This window comes from Chenopodium album, chromosome 7 (genome assembly GCF_948465745.1).
Source record: "Chenopodium album chromosome 7, dcCheAlbu1.1, whole genome shotgun sequence".
NCBI lineage: Eukaryota > Viridiplantae > Streptophyta > Magnoliopsida > Caryophyllales > Amaranthaceae > Chenopodium > Chenopodium album.
In genome coordinates this window covers 21,285,479-21,300,561 of record NC_137840.1, presented here as the reverse complement: position 1 = coordinate 21,300,561, position 15,083 = coordinate 21,285,479, and the positions used below count along the sequence as shown (strand labels likewise).

At 34.5% G+C, this 15,083-nt stretch overlaps 1 protein-coding gene and 1 non-coding gene across 2 annotated transcripts; both read right to left on the bottom strand.

Moving 5' to 3' along the window:
* Window positions 1-2,735: 2,735 nt before the first annotated feature.
* On the bottom strand, window positions 2,736-9,487 carry LOC145640978 (metal transporter Nramp2-like). Its single transcript, XM_081692193.1, has 4 exons — window positions 8,731-9,487; window positions 8,068-8,204; window positions 7,314-7,966; window positions 2,736-3,332 (listed from the first exon to the last, which is right to left on the bottom strand). Exons 1-4 carry the CDS (start codon window positions 9,318-9,320, stop codon window positions 3,108-3,110), a joined length of 1,605 nt encoding a protein of 534 aa, XP_081548319.1. The 5' UTR covers window positions 9,321-9,487; the 3' UTR covers window positions 2,736-3,107.
* A 4,678-nt stretch (window positions 9,488-14,165) lies between these two features.
* Window positions 14,166-14,272, bottom strand: LOC145641232 (small nucleolar RNA R71). The gene has a single exon (XR_014115291.1). It is a non-coding gene; the product is annotated as a small nucleolar RNA R71 (small nucleolar RNA).
* Window positions 14,273-15,083: the final 811 nt, after the last annotated feature.

Genomic DNA, 15,083 nt, shown 5'->3' with positions numbered 1-15,083 from the left:
CATTAAAATATGAATAAATAATAAAAAAAAAATAAGAACAAAAGCATACCAACAAAAAAGGCAGTGGACCCTTGAAAAAACCCGTGGTGTTTATTTCCACTCAGGTACTGTAAAAACCAAACTTTGAAGCACATACTTGCACCAATTCAATTCCTTAATCTCAAAACAATCTTGAATTGAGTGTAGGAATTTGTAGTGGCAGTGAAGGTTTTAGCTTGTTTTCATCATTGAATTCACAGCTAGCACAAGGAAATCTATCTTGAACATTTCAGTGGCTTCTCAGATCCTGTGTTCTTCTCCTTTGATTCAATGTCTGTTATGACATATTTCCTTTTATGCAATGCTTGCTGATCTCTCTTGTTCTTCTTTTCTTCTTCAGTTTCATACTTCTCAAATATCCATTAGGTTCTAGGGCTACTAGTTTTACAACCTTAATTTTCCCTCCATCTCATCAAAGGCGTCACAATCTCAAAATCTTCATCTTCCTCCTCTACCTTCTTTGCCTCTTTTTCAGAAATAACATTTTTTCCTCTAGGCACACCATATACAATCTGAACATCCTGTTCATCGATCTCCGCTAATTTGTTGTAGGGAAAGTATAGAGTGTTGTTGTTTTCTTCAAACTGCCTCAACAGCTAAGCACAAGTTACTGCATCATTTTGTGGCAAATTCACAGAAAGAATTGCCCCAAATCCCATTTCTTTCACTACTAGTTTTTTTTTTTTTTTTTTTTTGGGTGGGGGGTTAAGTTTGCTACAAACTTCATAAACTTAACATGTCTCACTCTAACACATAACTTCTCTTATTCATCCTTCATAACCTCATCATCATCATCACTCAAATTAACAACATCTTCATCAATCAGTTCATCATCATTTGTAACTAATATGTTTCAGTGAGCTGTTCAGATGACAGTGGGGGCATTCTAGTAGTTGGACTGTTAATAAAAAAAAAATAAATAACAAGAGAATTAACATATGTAACTAATATTTGAATGTAAAGCAAATTGAATTTCATATAAACATATCCCAATAAAGCAAACTGAACTGGAAGATATTTAGTGATTATATTTTGTTGTTCAAAATTTTTTTGAGGTTGTTCAAATAAATATCCACACCTAATCACAATTAATGAACATGCAAACAAATATACAAATATAAATATGAAATTGTGGGTTGTTCATTGGTATTTCTTTACTGTTCAAAAGTTTCTAAAGGGTTTGTTATGTTGTTCAAAAGTTTTTTATGGGTTGTTCAAAAAAATATCCAAAACATAATCACAATTAATCAATATGCAAACAAGTGTATATATATATATATATATATATATATATATATATATATATATATATATATATATATATATATATATATATATATATATATATATATATATATATAGGTGTTCATCAGTTAATGTAATAATTAAATATTAACCATAATAAATTCCAATTTAAACATAAATGAAAGATGTTCAGTGGTTATTTGTTGTTCAAAATATTTTTAAGGGCTGTTCAAAAATATATGCAATCATAATTAAAATTAAAGAACATGTAAGCAAATATACAAACATAAATACACAATTGTGGGTTAATATTCCAATATAAACCGAAATGAAAGATGTTCAATGGTTTATTCATAGTTGTTCGAAAATAACTTCATAAAAACAATATATATGCACATCAAACAGGAAATATAAGAATTAAAATATACCTTTTTGATGGACTTTCTGAAATTTGTTTTTTTAATTCTTCCAATATTTTTTGATCAACAATTGGACTTGCTTTTATATCTTCTAATCTCTTCTTTTTTGATGTTTTGACATTGAACATATCACTTAATGTCCTGTTCAAATCATTTTGGGTTCAAATTAATCATCAATTTTAAAATTTAGGGTTTTAATAAACATTTTGTTGAGAATTACAACAATAAATCACTTACATATATTCATCTTCTTCAGTAGGCGTAGATTCTTTCGATTTTCTACCAAAAAAAAATAAAAATAATTCATATCGATAATTTTATATTAGAAAAAAAAAATGAAAACGACAATAATTTTAGCAAAATCAAAGTAATAGAAGTGATGTTCACCTTTTTGAAGGTGTTTTCGATTGTTCTTCGTCGTTCACCATGGAAATGTAGTAGCAGTTTTTAGAGAGAGAAAATTGAGAGATGAGTGAGAAAATTGAAAAGAGGAGAGAGAAATGCAAATGAATTAATTAAAGGAGGTTTATAATTTATTAGATGAGAGAGATTGTTTTTAAAATGATTAAAAAAATAAAAATGGTTGTTTAGATTTTAAAACGGTTATTTAAAATAAAATAAAAAAAAAAAAAAAAAAAAAAAAAACTGAAACTGAACCACGTGTTTTGGGTGTGGGTTTCTTTAGTTGGTCGTCGGTTTTATGTTTGGGCTCCGTTTGTTGGGCTGTTGGGCGTGTATTGGGCCTGGTACACCATGGTGTATGTAATACCAATTGCAAGTTTTGTGTCAAAATTATCCCTAGTAATGGATTGTAATACTTGTTAGGTGACAATTGATATTTTGCCACGACCCGCTCACTTCAGCTGATTTTCGCTGAATTGAAATTATTTTTACTACTTTACTTTTATATTTCTTCTTTAAAGATACTGAAATTATTTATACTAAACTAAAATTATTTTATTACTTAATATTTTTATAAGGTGAAGTAGGGCCTAACAAGGATAGACAGCAGCTATTCATAACATTATTCCATATTACATACAAAAAATTCACATTATATGATGCATATAGCACAACAAAGCTTCTATAGTTGAACCGTATCCACTTTAACACCCCCACAACCCCCCTCCTGTAAAATAAAAAAAATGTTACACTTGCAGATTCTTGAAATCCTATAAACTAATGTCAGGCGTATCATCTATCTTTGTACTGTACTATATCCTTTATGCCTGTAATTTTCATTTGCTCGAGAGCTCCTGCATGTCAAGCTTAGAAAAATGGCAGGAGTACGCAAAGGACCAAAATTTGCGGATTAACAGCCCTGTTCACATTGATTGGTTGAGAAGCATATGGACATACTTTTCTATCTTAAACAATCTTGCCACAGACAAGGACTCTTTCTGTCTAATTACCAGCACAGATGGAGCTTTTTCCAGATATCAAATTTGACCACATTGAAGAAAGGACACCATCACGAGTAACTAGGTAGATAATGAATGTAACATATGCTAATGTTATAGCACAAACTAAGGATCCAAACAACAGTCCATTCACTTCAGACATGAAGAAATCGAGGAGAAGGTAACCATTGATGACAATGACAAGCGCAGCCACAGTCCATGAAATCCTCTGGAGAAACAAAATATATAAGATGTAATCAGTTGGCTTCTCATAGCTGCCAGCTAAATAATGCTTGATCTCGGATTAAGCATGAAAAAAGAGGTGGGTAGAAATAAAATGAATGAATCTTAAGTGACTTGAGTAAATCACTTGTAAACGTTAAAACAGGGTTAAAAGCATGATTAATATGCAACAAGAACAGATAATTAGTCATACATGGTATATGGACAGCAATTATGGCATTAACCTCCAGTCTACAATATAATAGGAACACAAAAGATATTGGCTGTTCCACTATCAAAGTTGGCAATAAACTAATTAAGATTTAAAACTAATTAGGCAGAATGGACTAATGTATTATTTAGGTATTCATAAAACATATTTTTATTGGCTAATAAAAAGTTCTTATATTTTAAGGAGTTGATCTGTATGAAAATTGGATACTCCAAGAAAATAACTCTTAAATTGACATAGTTCACATTAATTTATTATGGATCACTGATGTTAGAGTCTCTTTGTTAAAATGTTACTATTTAAAAATGAAATTCATTATATTTATAAGTTAAAAATAGAAATAAACAATCCCACCTTTACTAGTTTTTCCAAAACAATCCTACCTTTGCCCCTAATCTTCTTTTAACAATCCTTTTGACCGGTTACATGTTACATAGGTTACTTTTTTTTTTTTTTAATTCACTCTTCTCCGACCTTGCTACCACAGATGCCACCCCAAAAGTCCTTGCAGCTGAAGTGCCACCTCACCCCCCTTGCTGCAACCCTTCAGTGTCACCCCGTCAAAGAAACCCCACTAGCCACCCTCGAAACACCACAAACACCCCCATAAATCCCCTAGCCATCCTGAATGACAGTTCAAGCAAACCGAAAATCCCACCCACCCAGAAACCCAATCAGCCACCCTTAAAAACACAACAAACACCCTCGAAAATCTTTTAGCAACCATGAAAGTTAGTTCAAACAAGCTGAAAATCCCACCCACCTCGAAAACTTGAACAAGCACCCTCAAAAAATCCCAAAGCCACAAAAAAAAACCTCCTAGCCACGTTTGTGGTGTTCTCGAGGGGGTCTGATGGGGGTTTCGGGGTTAGGTTCGGTTGCCGGGGAAGGCAGGGGTAGGGTGGAGATGGGTTAGGGAAGGTTGTGGATTATTCAGGGGTGGTCGTTAAGGCCGTAAAAGGGGCAGGGTAGGGGCTTTTTTATTCTTTTAATTATTTTTGTTTTAATGAATTAAAAAAATAATAATAAACCTATTAAAAGCTGATACATAGAAAAAACCTAAGAAAATCGGTCACCAACAGGTAATGGATTTTTAGATAAAGATTGGGAGCAAAGGTGAGATTGTTTTGGAAAAATCAATAGGTGGGATTGTTTTAGAAAGACAAGCAAAATGTGGGACTATTTATTTCCGTTTTGCCAATTAATAAAAAGGTGCATACATTAAAATAAGTCACTGTGTTATACAGGTTAATAAAGTTCACAAGAGATTTAATATATTTTATAATGAAAGTTTTAATATACTAGTCAATAATTAATTAAAGTCATAATAAAACTAGGGTCACTATATTCAACATAGGTCAGTTGGATTGGTACACACAAGTTTTATAATTCATTGTGATCAACATAGTCTTGGCTACACGTGTAGACCGAAGGAGTACAATAATATTATTGTCAACCAAGTCCACATAAGTATTTTCCCAAAGAAATAGCAAAAGCATAATGATTTTTCAACCGAACATTAAGCTATCTAAGGTTCCATTGAGACTACCAATGCAGCACGTCAACAAAAGTACTGCAATAATCAAAGTTTTGGCAATAGATTATTTGGATGAGCACAAAACTTTTTTTGAAAAAGGTTGATACTTGTTTTGTGCCAATGACATGAGAGTGCTGACAAAGGGATGCTGCAACACCTTCTGCCAAGGCGTACAATATAGTTAATTTTAATACCCTTCCTAATGGTGTAGTTTCGGATCCCTCAATGCTAGTCACTTGACTAGGCATCTAGGATGCTCAGTTATGAGATCAGTGGTTTTCTTGTTTTACTAGTCATTTGTTCTTACTTTTGTTTGTAATGCTAAAATCTACATGTTACCAAACAAATTTCATCCTTTCTCCAATAAAAAAAAAAACAATGTATCAGCAACACCAGAAAACCTTTGAGAAACATTCTAGCATAAATCAATAGGAATCAAGGAATGCAATTAGATATGCGAAATGAAACATTCAGGTTGGGTCCATAATTTTCTGATCTAGGTCATAAGCAGGTATTGTCATTTCAGTCTAGGCTGATAACATGTAAGCACGACCAACTTCTCTTGTCTAGAGGTACATTTAAGTAGAACGCGAATCACTTCATTTTCTTTTTCTCCATTGAAGCGTCTTCATAAAGAACATCTAATGTTATCACCTAATATAAAAAAAATATTTAAGTTATTAAGCAACTATGCAAGGCTAACTACAACTCACTAGTAAAAATATCCTAATTTATTCCATAGTATATACTGTTGTTTGGTCAATGGATATCTATTTAATATTTCTAGACTTCCTACAAATCTTTTTTTTTTTTGGCTCTTCATTTGGTGCTACCGATAACTTAATTTACAAACAGATGAAAGTACAGATCTTTCTTTTTCACAGTTCTTTATCCTTAGTATAGCTACATTCTACAGTTATTATCAACGATGCAATCTACCTCATTGACTTTATAAACACACAGGGCTAAACCTTACCAACCTCCTACTAGTAATTATAATTAATTTTGCTACTTTATGATGTTCGATTGTTCGCTGAAAATGTACCAATTCCATATGAGTAAATTAGAGCATGTTTGGTAACAAAATTTTTTTATATGGAAACAGACCAATAAACCATTATCGTCTACTGAGTGCTTTGATTAAAGGGTCTAGGTAACAATTACCTTAATTTGAGGGTAATGTTATCCACCTATTAATTACCACTTTACAACTTTTAGTACAGATTTTCATGACCCTTCTCAAACACACAAATTTAAGTGATTATATTCCATGAATAAAACAAAACAAATAAAATGATAGAGTTTATTGATTCCTCCTCCCCCCACCCCCTTTTACTTGATTTCTTTTTATTCTGTTTTCAATGTTTCTACCAAAAGACTCCTTAGATAAAATCTAATCAAATTCTCTGCAGTAGGGGAGTATAATGTTGCAATAGATGACAAAAATTAAAGAGGGGTACTGGTAATTCAGTTACTTTAAAAAAACATGAAAGAAACACCAAAAAAATTAGAATAATGGCACAAAATTACACTGTAATATTGACTAAAAGAATAGAATAAAAGACTACCTTATACAATAGATTCATTAAGGTGTATGCTGCAAGATGGTTCAGTAACAGATTGCAATATTGTTTACTAAAAAGATCGGTTCAGTAGCTTCAGTCATACCCTATTTCCTTTTCCTTTTTAGCAGGCACTTAATAAATTCACAAAAATCAGAAGGCTGTAAACAAGCAACACAATATGACACATCCTATAGAAGTAGACATAGTAACACTGCATCTTCTTTCTTTAATATCAACACTAGTTCAGACAATTGAAAACACATAAAATGGTTTAGTTTTTTCTTAAATCTGACCCCAAAAACAATGGCTTATAAGATCATAACTATCGAGCTAACAAGAAAAAAAAACACACATGGCTCTACTTGATAAACTCAATCGGAACCATAGTATTTCCTCATATCAATGGTAAAGAGAACGTAAGTTGAAGAGGATAAGGCTGTTCAGTCTACATCCATAATTGGCTCCAGCGTTTTTTGTATATAGTACTATGGAAAGAGCAGTGTTCAAAGAAGTAAAGAGCATCAATAGTTGTGACCTTGTGATTTGACAAAAAGAATATTCAGCATCTCCAACAATTAGAATATCGTTGTTATGTATGAAGGTCAAACTAAAACATCAAAGCATCTTATAGGAAGGAGCACAAGTATCACATACCTGAAGTATTGGCCCAACTTTGAAAGAAGCCATCACTTCCTCTTTTGCCACTAAGGTAAGAAGTGGGATAAGAGCAAATGGAATTTGTATAGATTGGAGCACATTAAGCCATTCATTCAGAACATCCAATGTAGCTTCAGATGTATTAAAAACTATAGCAATAATCATAGTTGGCACTATGGCAAAACTCCGTGTGATTAATGCCCTCAGCCATTTCTTCAAGCGAAGGTCGAGAAAACCTCCCATGATAAACTGCCCAGCATAAGTGCCAGTTATGGTACTACTCTGCCCAGCAGACAATAACCCAATCCCCCATATGTACAAAATTGGCAATAATCCTCCTCCGTATTTCTCCTCCAAGTATTGTCCAGCATTCACCAAGCCAATGCTACTCGCTTGTTTAGTGCCATAAAATCCCTTAGCAAATACGGTAGTCAAGAATAAATTTATCATGAAAGACACTAGAAGGGCTATGGTGGACTCAATTGAGTAATAATTAAGGGCCTCCTGCACATGTCCTTTCTTCTTGGGATCTATTTTCCTCGATTGCACCAATGCAGAATGCAAGAAAACGTTGTGTGGCATTATGACACAACCAACAACTCCAACAGCTTGCCGGATAGTTTTTGAGCTTAGTTTAGGCACTAGAACACCTGCAAAAGCAGTGTCAACATGTCATATTATGCATTTGCTAAATGAGCGAGGTCAGCAGCCAACACTAACTATGACTAGGATAAACTATCGCTGTAATTACCTATAAGAAGTTCCTTTCCGCTGGGCTTTGCATCAGCAAACATCCAAGCAAATGACAGAGCCATTGTCCCAATGAGAACTGCAAAAACAGCTTCTAGTTTCCTCACTCCGTAGTTCTCAAGAAATAAAAACATGAAACTGTTCGCAGCAAAGATTTAGTAAGTCAATGATTAGCCATGCCCACTTTACACTTACAACTTCAAGTAAAAACATTGGCATGTAGAATCCCCATTGACACACACGAATTCACACACACAAAAAAAAAAAAATGTATATATAAAAATAAGAGTACTCAACTACACAAAGAAACCATAACATGACCAAAGGGATAGGGATTGTTCTAAACTCATTTTAGCAATAATTAACAACATTCAACACCCTTTTTTTTATTCAAACATGTACTTTTGTACGTTAAATCCTGTACCAATGTCTAAAATCATGGTTGTATCCCATAAATCAAAATACAATTAAATATGCAAGTATATATGAGCTACAAAGAAAAATATGATTAATAAATGTCGGTTCGTATACTAGCTCAAAATTTTAAGAATAGTTGAAGAAAATGTATTATCTCCGTTAATGGTTATGTTTATGTATTATTTGTGAGATATAAAAAATTCCAAATTTGCAGATAACCATTAAAGGAGGTAGTATTAAAACTCACCAGTCAGACGCGGTGATGATAACACCAGCCCAAAGGGGCAAAACCCCACGGCTAAGTATCTGAATAGCAATTGCACTTCCAATAACCTCTTGAATATCCGCCCCAATGAGAGCGATTTCTGCCATGATCCACAACAAGTATCGCGCCCAATTCGGGTATTCCTCTCTACAAAGCTCAGCTAAATGTTTACCAGTAGCAACTCCGATTCGAGCCGAAAGCAGCTGAATCAAAAGCCCCATTGCCGTAGCCCAAAGCAATAGCCACAACAATGAATACCCAGCAATAGCTCCTGCTTGTAGATCCCCTTCTAAATTACCCGGATCTAAAAATGCTATACTCATCAAAAACCCTGGACCTGTAAATCGCCATAGTTTCTTCCATGAAAAGGGTCCTGGAGTTGTGTAATCACTGAGCAATTCGACATCGAAATCTTCTATGCATATTTTCTCGCCTGATTCGTACGCAACTTCTGAATCTTCCTCAAGTTCTTCGAATAACTCGATTGGTTTTTTTGGATTTTGGGGTAAAAGTTGATTGGATTCTGAAAATTTATCGTCGTCATTGAATTCAGCCGTTGATTCCATCACCATTCAGTAGTTCAATGGATTTTGAAAGTAGCCAAAAAAAATGACCAGAGATTGAGCTATATGGTGATAAAGATTAACTAGTAGATGATGAAGCACAGGTATATTGATTTCGTCAGGAGATTTCAAAAGCGAGATTTAGTCGAGAATTTAGGAAGGAAAGACGTCGCTGTTTATTTGTCTAAATTGAAAGGTAACGGTGGACTTGCGGTTAAGGGGTGGCTTGTGTTGTGCTCGTGGCGTTACAACTTGTGACTTGGACTTAACTGAGTTGGATTCTTTCTATTGGCCAGTGATTTAAAGGTGAATGACTCGACTGACTGATTGTTAGAGGTTATATAAACGGATGGTTGAGAGAGATTTAGAAGTGTCTTGTAGGGGTAGATTGGTCATTTTGTGCGGGATTTAAATTTTGTCATTTTATATTCAGTGATACAAAATACACTATTAGTGGTACAAAATATAATTTTAGTGTTATTTACAAAAAAGTTCAAATGTCTAATTACGCTGTCAAATAATACCATTACAGCTCAATGGTAAAAAATACACTCCCAGTGGTACTCAATACGGTTTTAGTAGTACTTATAAAAATCCTCATTGGTACAAACTATACTCTCAGTAGTTGTGGTACCAATATTTTTTTTTTGTCGTTTTTGCACGTGAAACCATTTCTGAAAAGTTTTAATGGGGCTCACACCACCTTTTTCACTCTTCATATCTCTCTCCTCCTTTCTCTCTCTTCTTTTTACTTTTATGTTATTTTAATGGTTGTGAGACATTTGCTGTCTCACAACCCACCATTTATACTTCCTCCGGATTGTTATGTAGAAATGGAGATATTCTAGACGGAGGGTTGATAGAGATTTAAAATTATCTCGCAAAGGCAGGTTGATCATTTCACACGGGATTTAAATTTTGTCATTATAAATTCAGTGGTACAAAATATACTCTCAGTGGTACAAAATATAATCTCAGTAGTATTACAAAAACGGTTCAAATGTTCCATTAAGGTGTCAATTAATTCCATTGGAGCTTCACTGGTACAAAATATACTCTCAGTGGTATACAATACAATTTTAATGGTACTTACAAAAATTCTCAGTGGTACAAAATATACTCTTAGTAGTTGTGGTCCCAATACTTTTTTTGTCTTTTTTGCACGTGGAACCATTTTTTACCTTTCAGGTGGACCCCATCCCAACCTTTTTTCACTCTCTCTATATCTCTCTTCCTTTCTCCCTCTTCCTTGTACATTTGTTACATTATTTTATGTTGTGAGACATTTTCATTTGTCTCACAACCCTACATTTATACTTCCTCGTAGAAATGTATAACAACGGGTTGTAGCTACATATATGTACAAACGAATGCATACCCTTGAATCGTTGAATGGTCATTAATACCACTGAACATACGATAATTTTTTTTTTAAAGAATTTAATTCCCGATGATACTATATATGCATATAGTGATATTATATACGCATTTAATTGTACTAATTTAATTTATGCATAGGTACTACCGCTGAAGATTCAATGATATTATATAAGATTTTAGTGGAACAATTAACATGTCCTCCATCACGTGAGATAATATGACCAAAAAAATAGGTGGGGTCCACTTAAGGCCTGTTCTCATTGACTAAATTCAGCTGAACTGAAATGAACTGAACTGAGCTGAGCTGAATTGAACTTAACTGAACTTAACTGAACTAAACTGAATATTTTATAAGAGAAGAAAATTAGGAGTTGAGCTGAACTAAACTGAGTTGAGCTGAACTGAACTGAGTTGAGCTGAACTGAACTGAACTGAACTAAACTAAACTGAACTGAACTGAATTTCAACATAAGAAAACAGACCCTTACTCACCTCTTTATTCCTATATATCTCCTCTTTTCTCTCTTTACCATGTGTTTTTAGAATATTTTAATTATTGTTTTGTATTTACTAATGCATAACATTCCTCCACTACTACTTCCCCCGACCCGATAAATTGATGGCTTCCAAATAGGAGATATTTCAAAGGAGGAAGTAGTAATCGAGGTTAGATATGAATGGGAACATACATAAGATGGCATTATTATAAATAAAATGCAACTTTTGTGTGACGGGAATTGAAATTGAGAATTGTACATTAAAATTTTGTACCAATGTAAGTCCTACAGTGTAAGTAATTTTTCAAACTCAACTTTGATCCCCACTGTAATCATGTTTTTAAATATGGTGGCGCCCAAAGAGAAATAAACTAAAAATAAAAGAGTCGACAATAAGTTTCAGGAACTTGTAAACCATTTACAAGTGTGAAAGTTTCACTCATTCACGATCATGGAGATCGCTAACTCCATATTGGCTTGGAACCATGACTTGATATTTGGTATGGTCGTACGAATCCAACTTAAAAGAGATTGAACCCGCCCTTGATGAGTGCCATTTATGGCACTCATTTGATGAGTATTTAGGTTGTTTTTACCTTCCTTTCATAGCTTTCTTCTTAATAAATGCTTAGTTTTATGCATTTTTCCTTTTTTTTCCCTTTTTCTTTCTTGTTTTGTGTTTTGTATGGTTTTTTTTTTTTTTTTTTTGGTGTTTTCTCCTTTTTGTGGTTGTAGGTATTGTACGAGGTTCATGTCTTGATATTGGTGGTTTTTTTTTAAGTTGGAAGATGCTTTTGGAGTAAGCTCATAGCATTGGGAAAGCTCAAGATGTAAGGAAGTGCATGCTCCAAGTTTTAGCTATTGCGCTCTCAAGCCGTGCTTGATATGTCCAATTTATATAGTGTTTTACCCCCGTCCCTTGGTCATAATTAGTAGTGTTTTTGGCTCTTTAGAGCCACTTTTATTACTAATTTGTGTTTTCTAGTGTTTTTGTAATTTTGCTTGAGTTTTGTAGGAAATTGCACATTTGGAGCGTTTTCCGAGTTTTTTCATGAAGCAACTACGAGCATTAGGAGGACACGACCGTCTTTGAAGCCTAGGACCGGTTAGAGCCGGTGATTATGGGCTCGGTATATGATACCAGGGCATTTGGATCGAGTATTCAAGACCCGAAAAGGAAATCCGGATTAGGCCGAAGAATCGAGCCCAATCGAAGTCCAAGCCTCGAAGAAGAAGCCGGGCCCGATCGGGCGGGCGCGCACAAGAAGCGTCAACAAGAACGCGCGCCCGATCGGGTGAGCGTAAGCTCGATCGGGCGCGGCTGCCAAGGAAGAGCGAGGAAAAAAAGGCGGGCCCGATCGGGCGGCCCTTCACCTGATCGGGCACGTGTTTTTGGAAGCTGAAGTCTTAGTTTTTAATTAGGATTTGTTTTAGGGATGTTTAGGTACGATTTTTGTACGCAATTTTGATTACCTTCTCTTTTATACTTTCTCTCTCTACTTAGAATATTTTCTCTCTCTTAAATTCTCTCAACTTTGTTCTTAATTCCATTCCTTAATCCAGATTTCTTTTGGTAACAATTTCTTCTCTTTTAATTTCAGTTATTTCCTCTAATTCTTTCATCATGTCTTGTTTTATTGATTTGATTAGTTTAGATTTAATTATGCTTGAGTAGTTTTATTTTTAGGGTTTATGGGGATCTAATAAGTAATATGAAGGGGTAATTTGTGATTGTTGATTATCAATGCTTGATTAATTTCCTATTGATTGATTTAATGCTATGCAATTAGGTTTGGCCAGATTTATTTGTATAAGTTTAGCAATATTAATTCTAGATTCGAGAGATGAGAATTGATGTTTAGGCTTAGTTTCAATAGGCGGACTAATTTATAAATGGTTAAGTCTAGATTCGAGAGATGAGATTTAATGCCGGTAAATTAACTATGTGATTGTAATACGTAGCGAAAGCCCTTTATAATCTGATTAATTGATCCTTGATGATTTCTTATTATGATTTGCCCTGGAATATTGTTTATTTTTAAAACTATGCCCTAGGTTTTCCCTTTATTGATTTACATCCCTTTTTATTCCCTTCCTACTTTTACCTCTAGTAGTTTAATTACTCTTTTACAACAATTTGGTTACTAGATAATTTAGATTGCTTTTATTTAATTAGGAATAAATTGACTTGTTTCCATGTGGTTTGACCCTTCTTCCCTATCTACATAGTTAGTGGATTTAGGTTTTATTTTTGATTAGGTGAATACGACTTAAACCTGTCAAAAATTGGCGCCGTTGCCGGGGAAACGATTTTTTTTTTATTTTCTGATTATTTTTGTAGTCTAGATTATCCCCTCTTGTCTTTGAGAACGTTAGTTCTTTGAGGCAATTCTAATTTTTGTCTTTTAGTTCCTTGTTTATGCCCAGGTGTTCCAGATCAGGTTATATTCCATTCTATCCTGAGATCGAGCGCTCGTTTCATAGGCAAAGGAACCTTTATAGACAAATTCTGGCGGGTTTTGAGGAAGACAACAATCGAAGAGACCCTCCCTCTAATTCTATCGACACAAAAATTCCTTTTGATTCAGAATCAGAGATGACGGCCCAAAAGAAGCTCAGTGACTACTCGCAGCCGAAGCTCACAGATTTTCCGCACTTTACTCCCACTCCGGCTCTTGATGGAGTTCAATTTGAAATCAAGCCCCAATTTATCACTATGATAGAGAGGAAGCAATTTAGTGGAGCTAAGGATGAAGATCCTAATCTTCACATTGCAGATTTCTGCCAATATTGTAACACCATTAGACAAGCCGGGGTCACGCAGGACCAAATCAGGGAGATTCTTTTTCCTTTTTCATTATGTGGCAAGGCTAAATTATGGTTTAATGGTTTGAATAGAACTGCACTTGGTATTACTGACTGGGAAACTCTTGCCTTGAATTTCTATAATAAATATTACCCTGCAGAGAGAACAGTTGTACTAAGGAGTGCTATTCAGAACTTCGCTCAAGAGGCCGATGAAACTTTATATGAGGCTTGGGAGAGGTTAAAGGATCTACAGAGAGAATGCCCCCACCACAATCTAGCACAATGGCAATTGATCCAAGCTTTCTACAATGGACTTGGAAATTCATCTAGATCAGTTCTAGATTCTACAACTAGTGGGAGATTCATGAATTTAAATGTGGACGATGCCGGACAAGTTATTGAAGATATGGCAGTACATAATTCCCAATACGGGAATCCGAGAGGGTTTTCAAATAAAGGAAAGCATAATGTCAATTCCGTATCCTTTTTGCAAGCTCAATTAACATTTATTTGTCAAAAATTAGATAATCTCACTACTACTCCTAACTCTATAGCTAATGTTTCTGATGTTGCTAACAATGAAGCTTTTTGTGAAAATTGTGGAATTGTAGGGCATTGGGAGCAAGATTGTAGGAGTTTCATGGAACAAGTTAATGCCTTCCAAACCTATAGGCAGAATAACCCATATTCCAACTCTTATAATCCTGGTTACCGGAACCATCCATATCTTTTGTACCAAGTACCAATGTACAAAACCCTCCACCTCCACAACAACCACAACAGCAACCTCCACCACAGCAGAAATATTACCATCCAAATTCTGGCCACAAAAGCCAAGCACAATCGTTATCATCTTCTGACCCTGCTATGACATAAATTAGAGTAATGCTTACTAACATGCAAAAGCATATGGAGAGTAGGGATGCGCAAATTTATTTTATTTTAGCCCATAATAAAATCATGGATAATCAAATTGCACAACTTTCATTTACCCTACAAACCCGTCAACAGGGAGCTCTACCATCACAACCAATCCATCCCACAGATCATGTCAATGCAATCACTCTAAGGAGTGGTTCACATTATG

Coding starts and splice junctions, on each gene's coding strand:
- LOC145640978 (XM_081692193.1), bottom strand. CDS start 9,320: ATGGTGATGGAATCAACGGCTGAATTCAATGACGACGATAAATTTTCA. Junction 8,205..8,730: donor ATCATCACCGCGTCTGACTG/GTGAGTTTTAAT, acceptor TGCTGCGAACAG/TTTCATGTTTTTATTTCTTG. Junction 7,967..8,067: donor CGGAAAGGAACTTCTTATAG/GTAATTACAGCG, acceptor CTGCTTTTGCAG/GTGTTCTAGTGCCTAAACTA.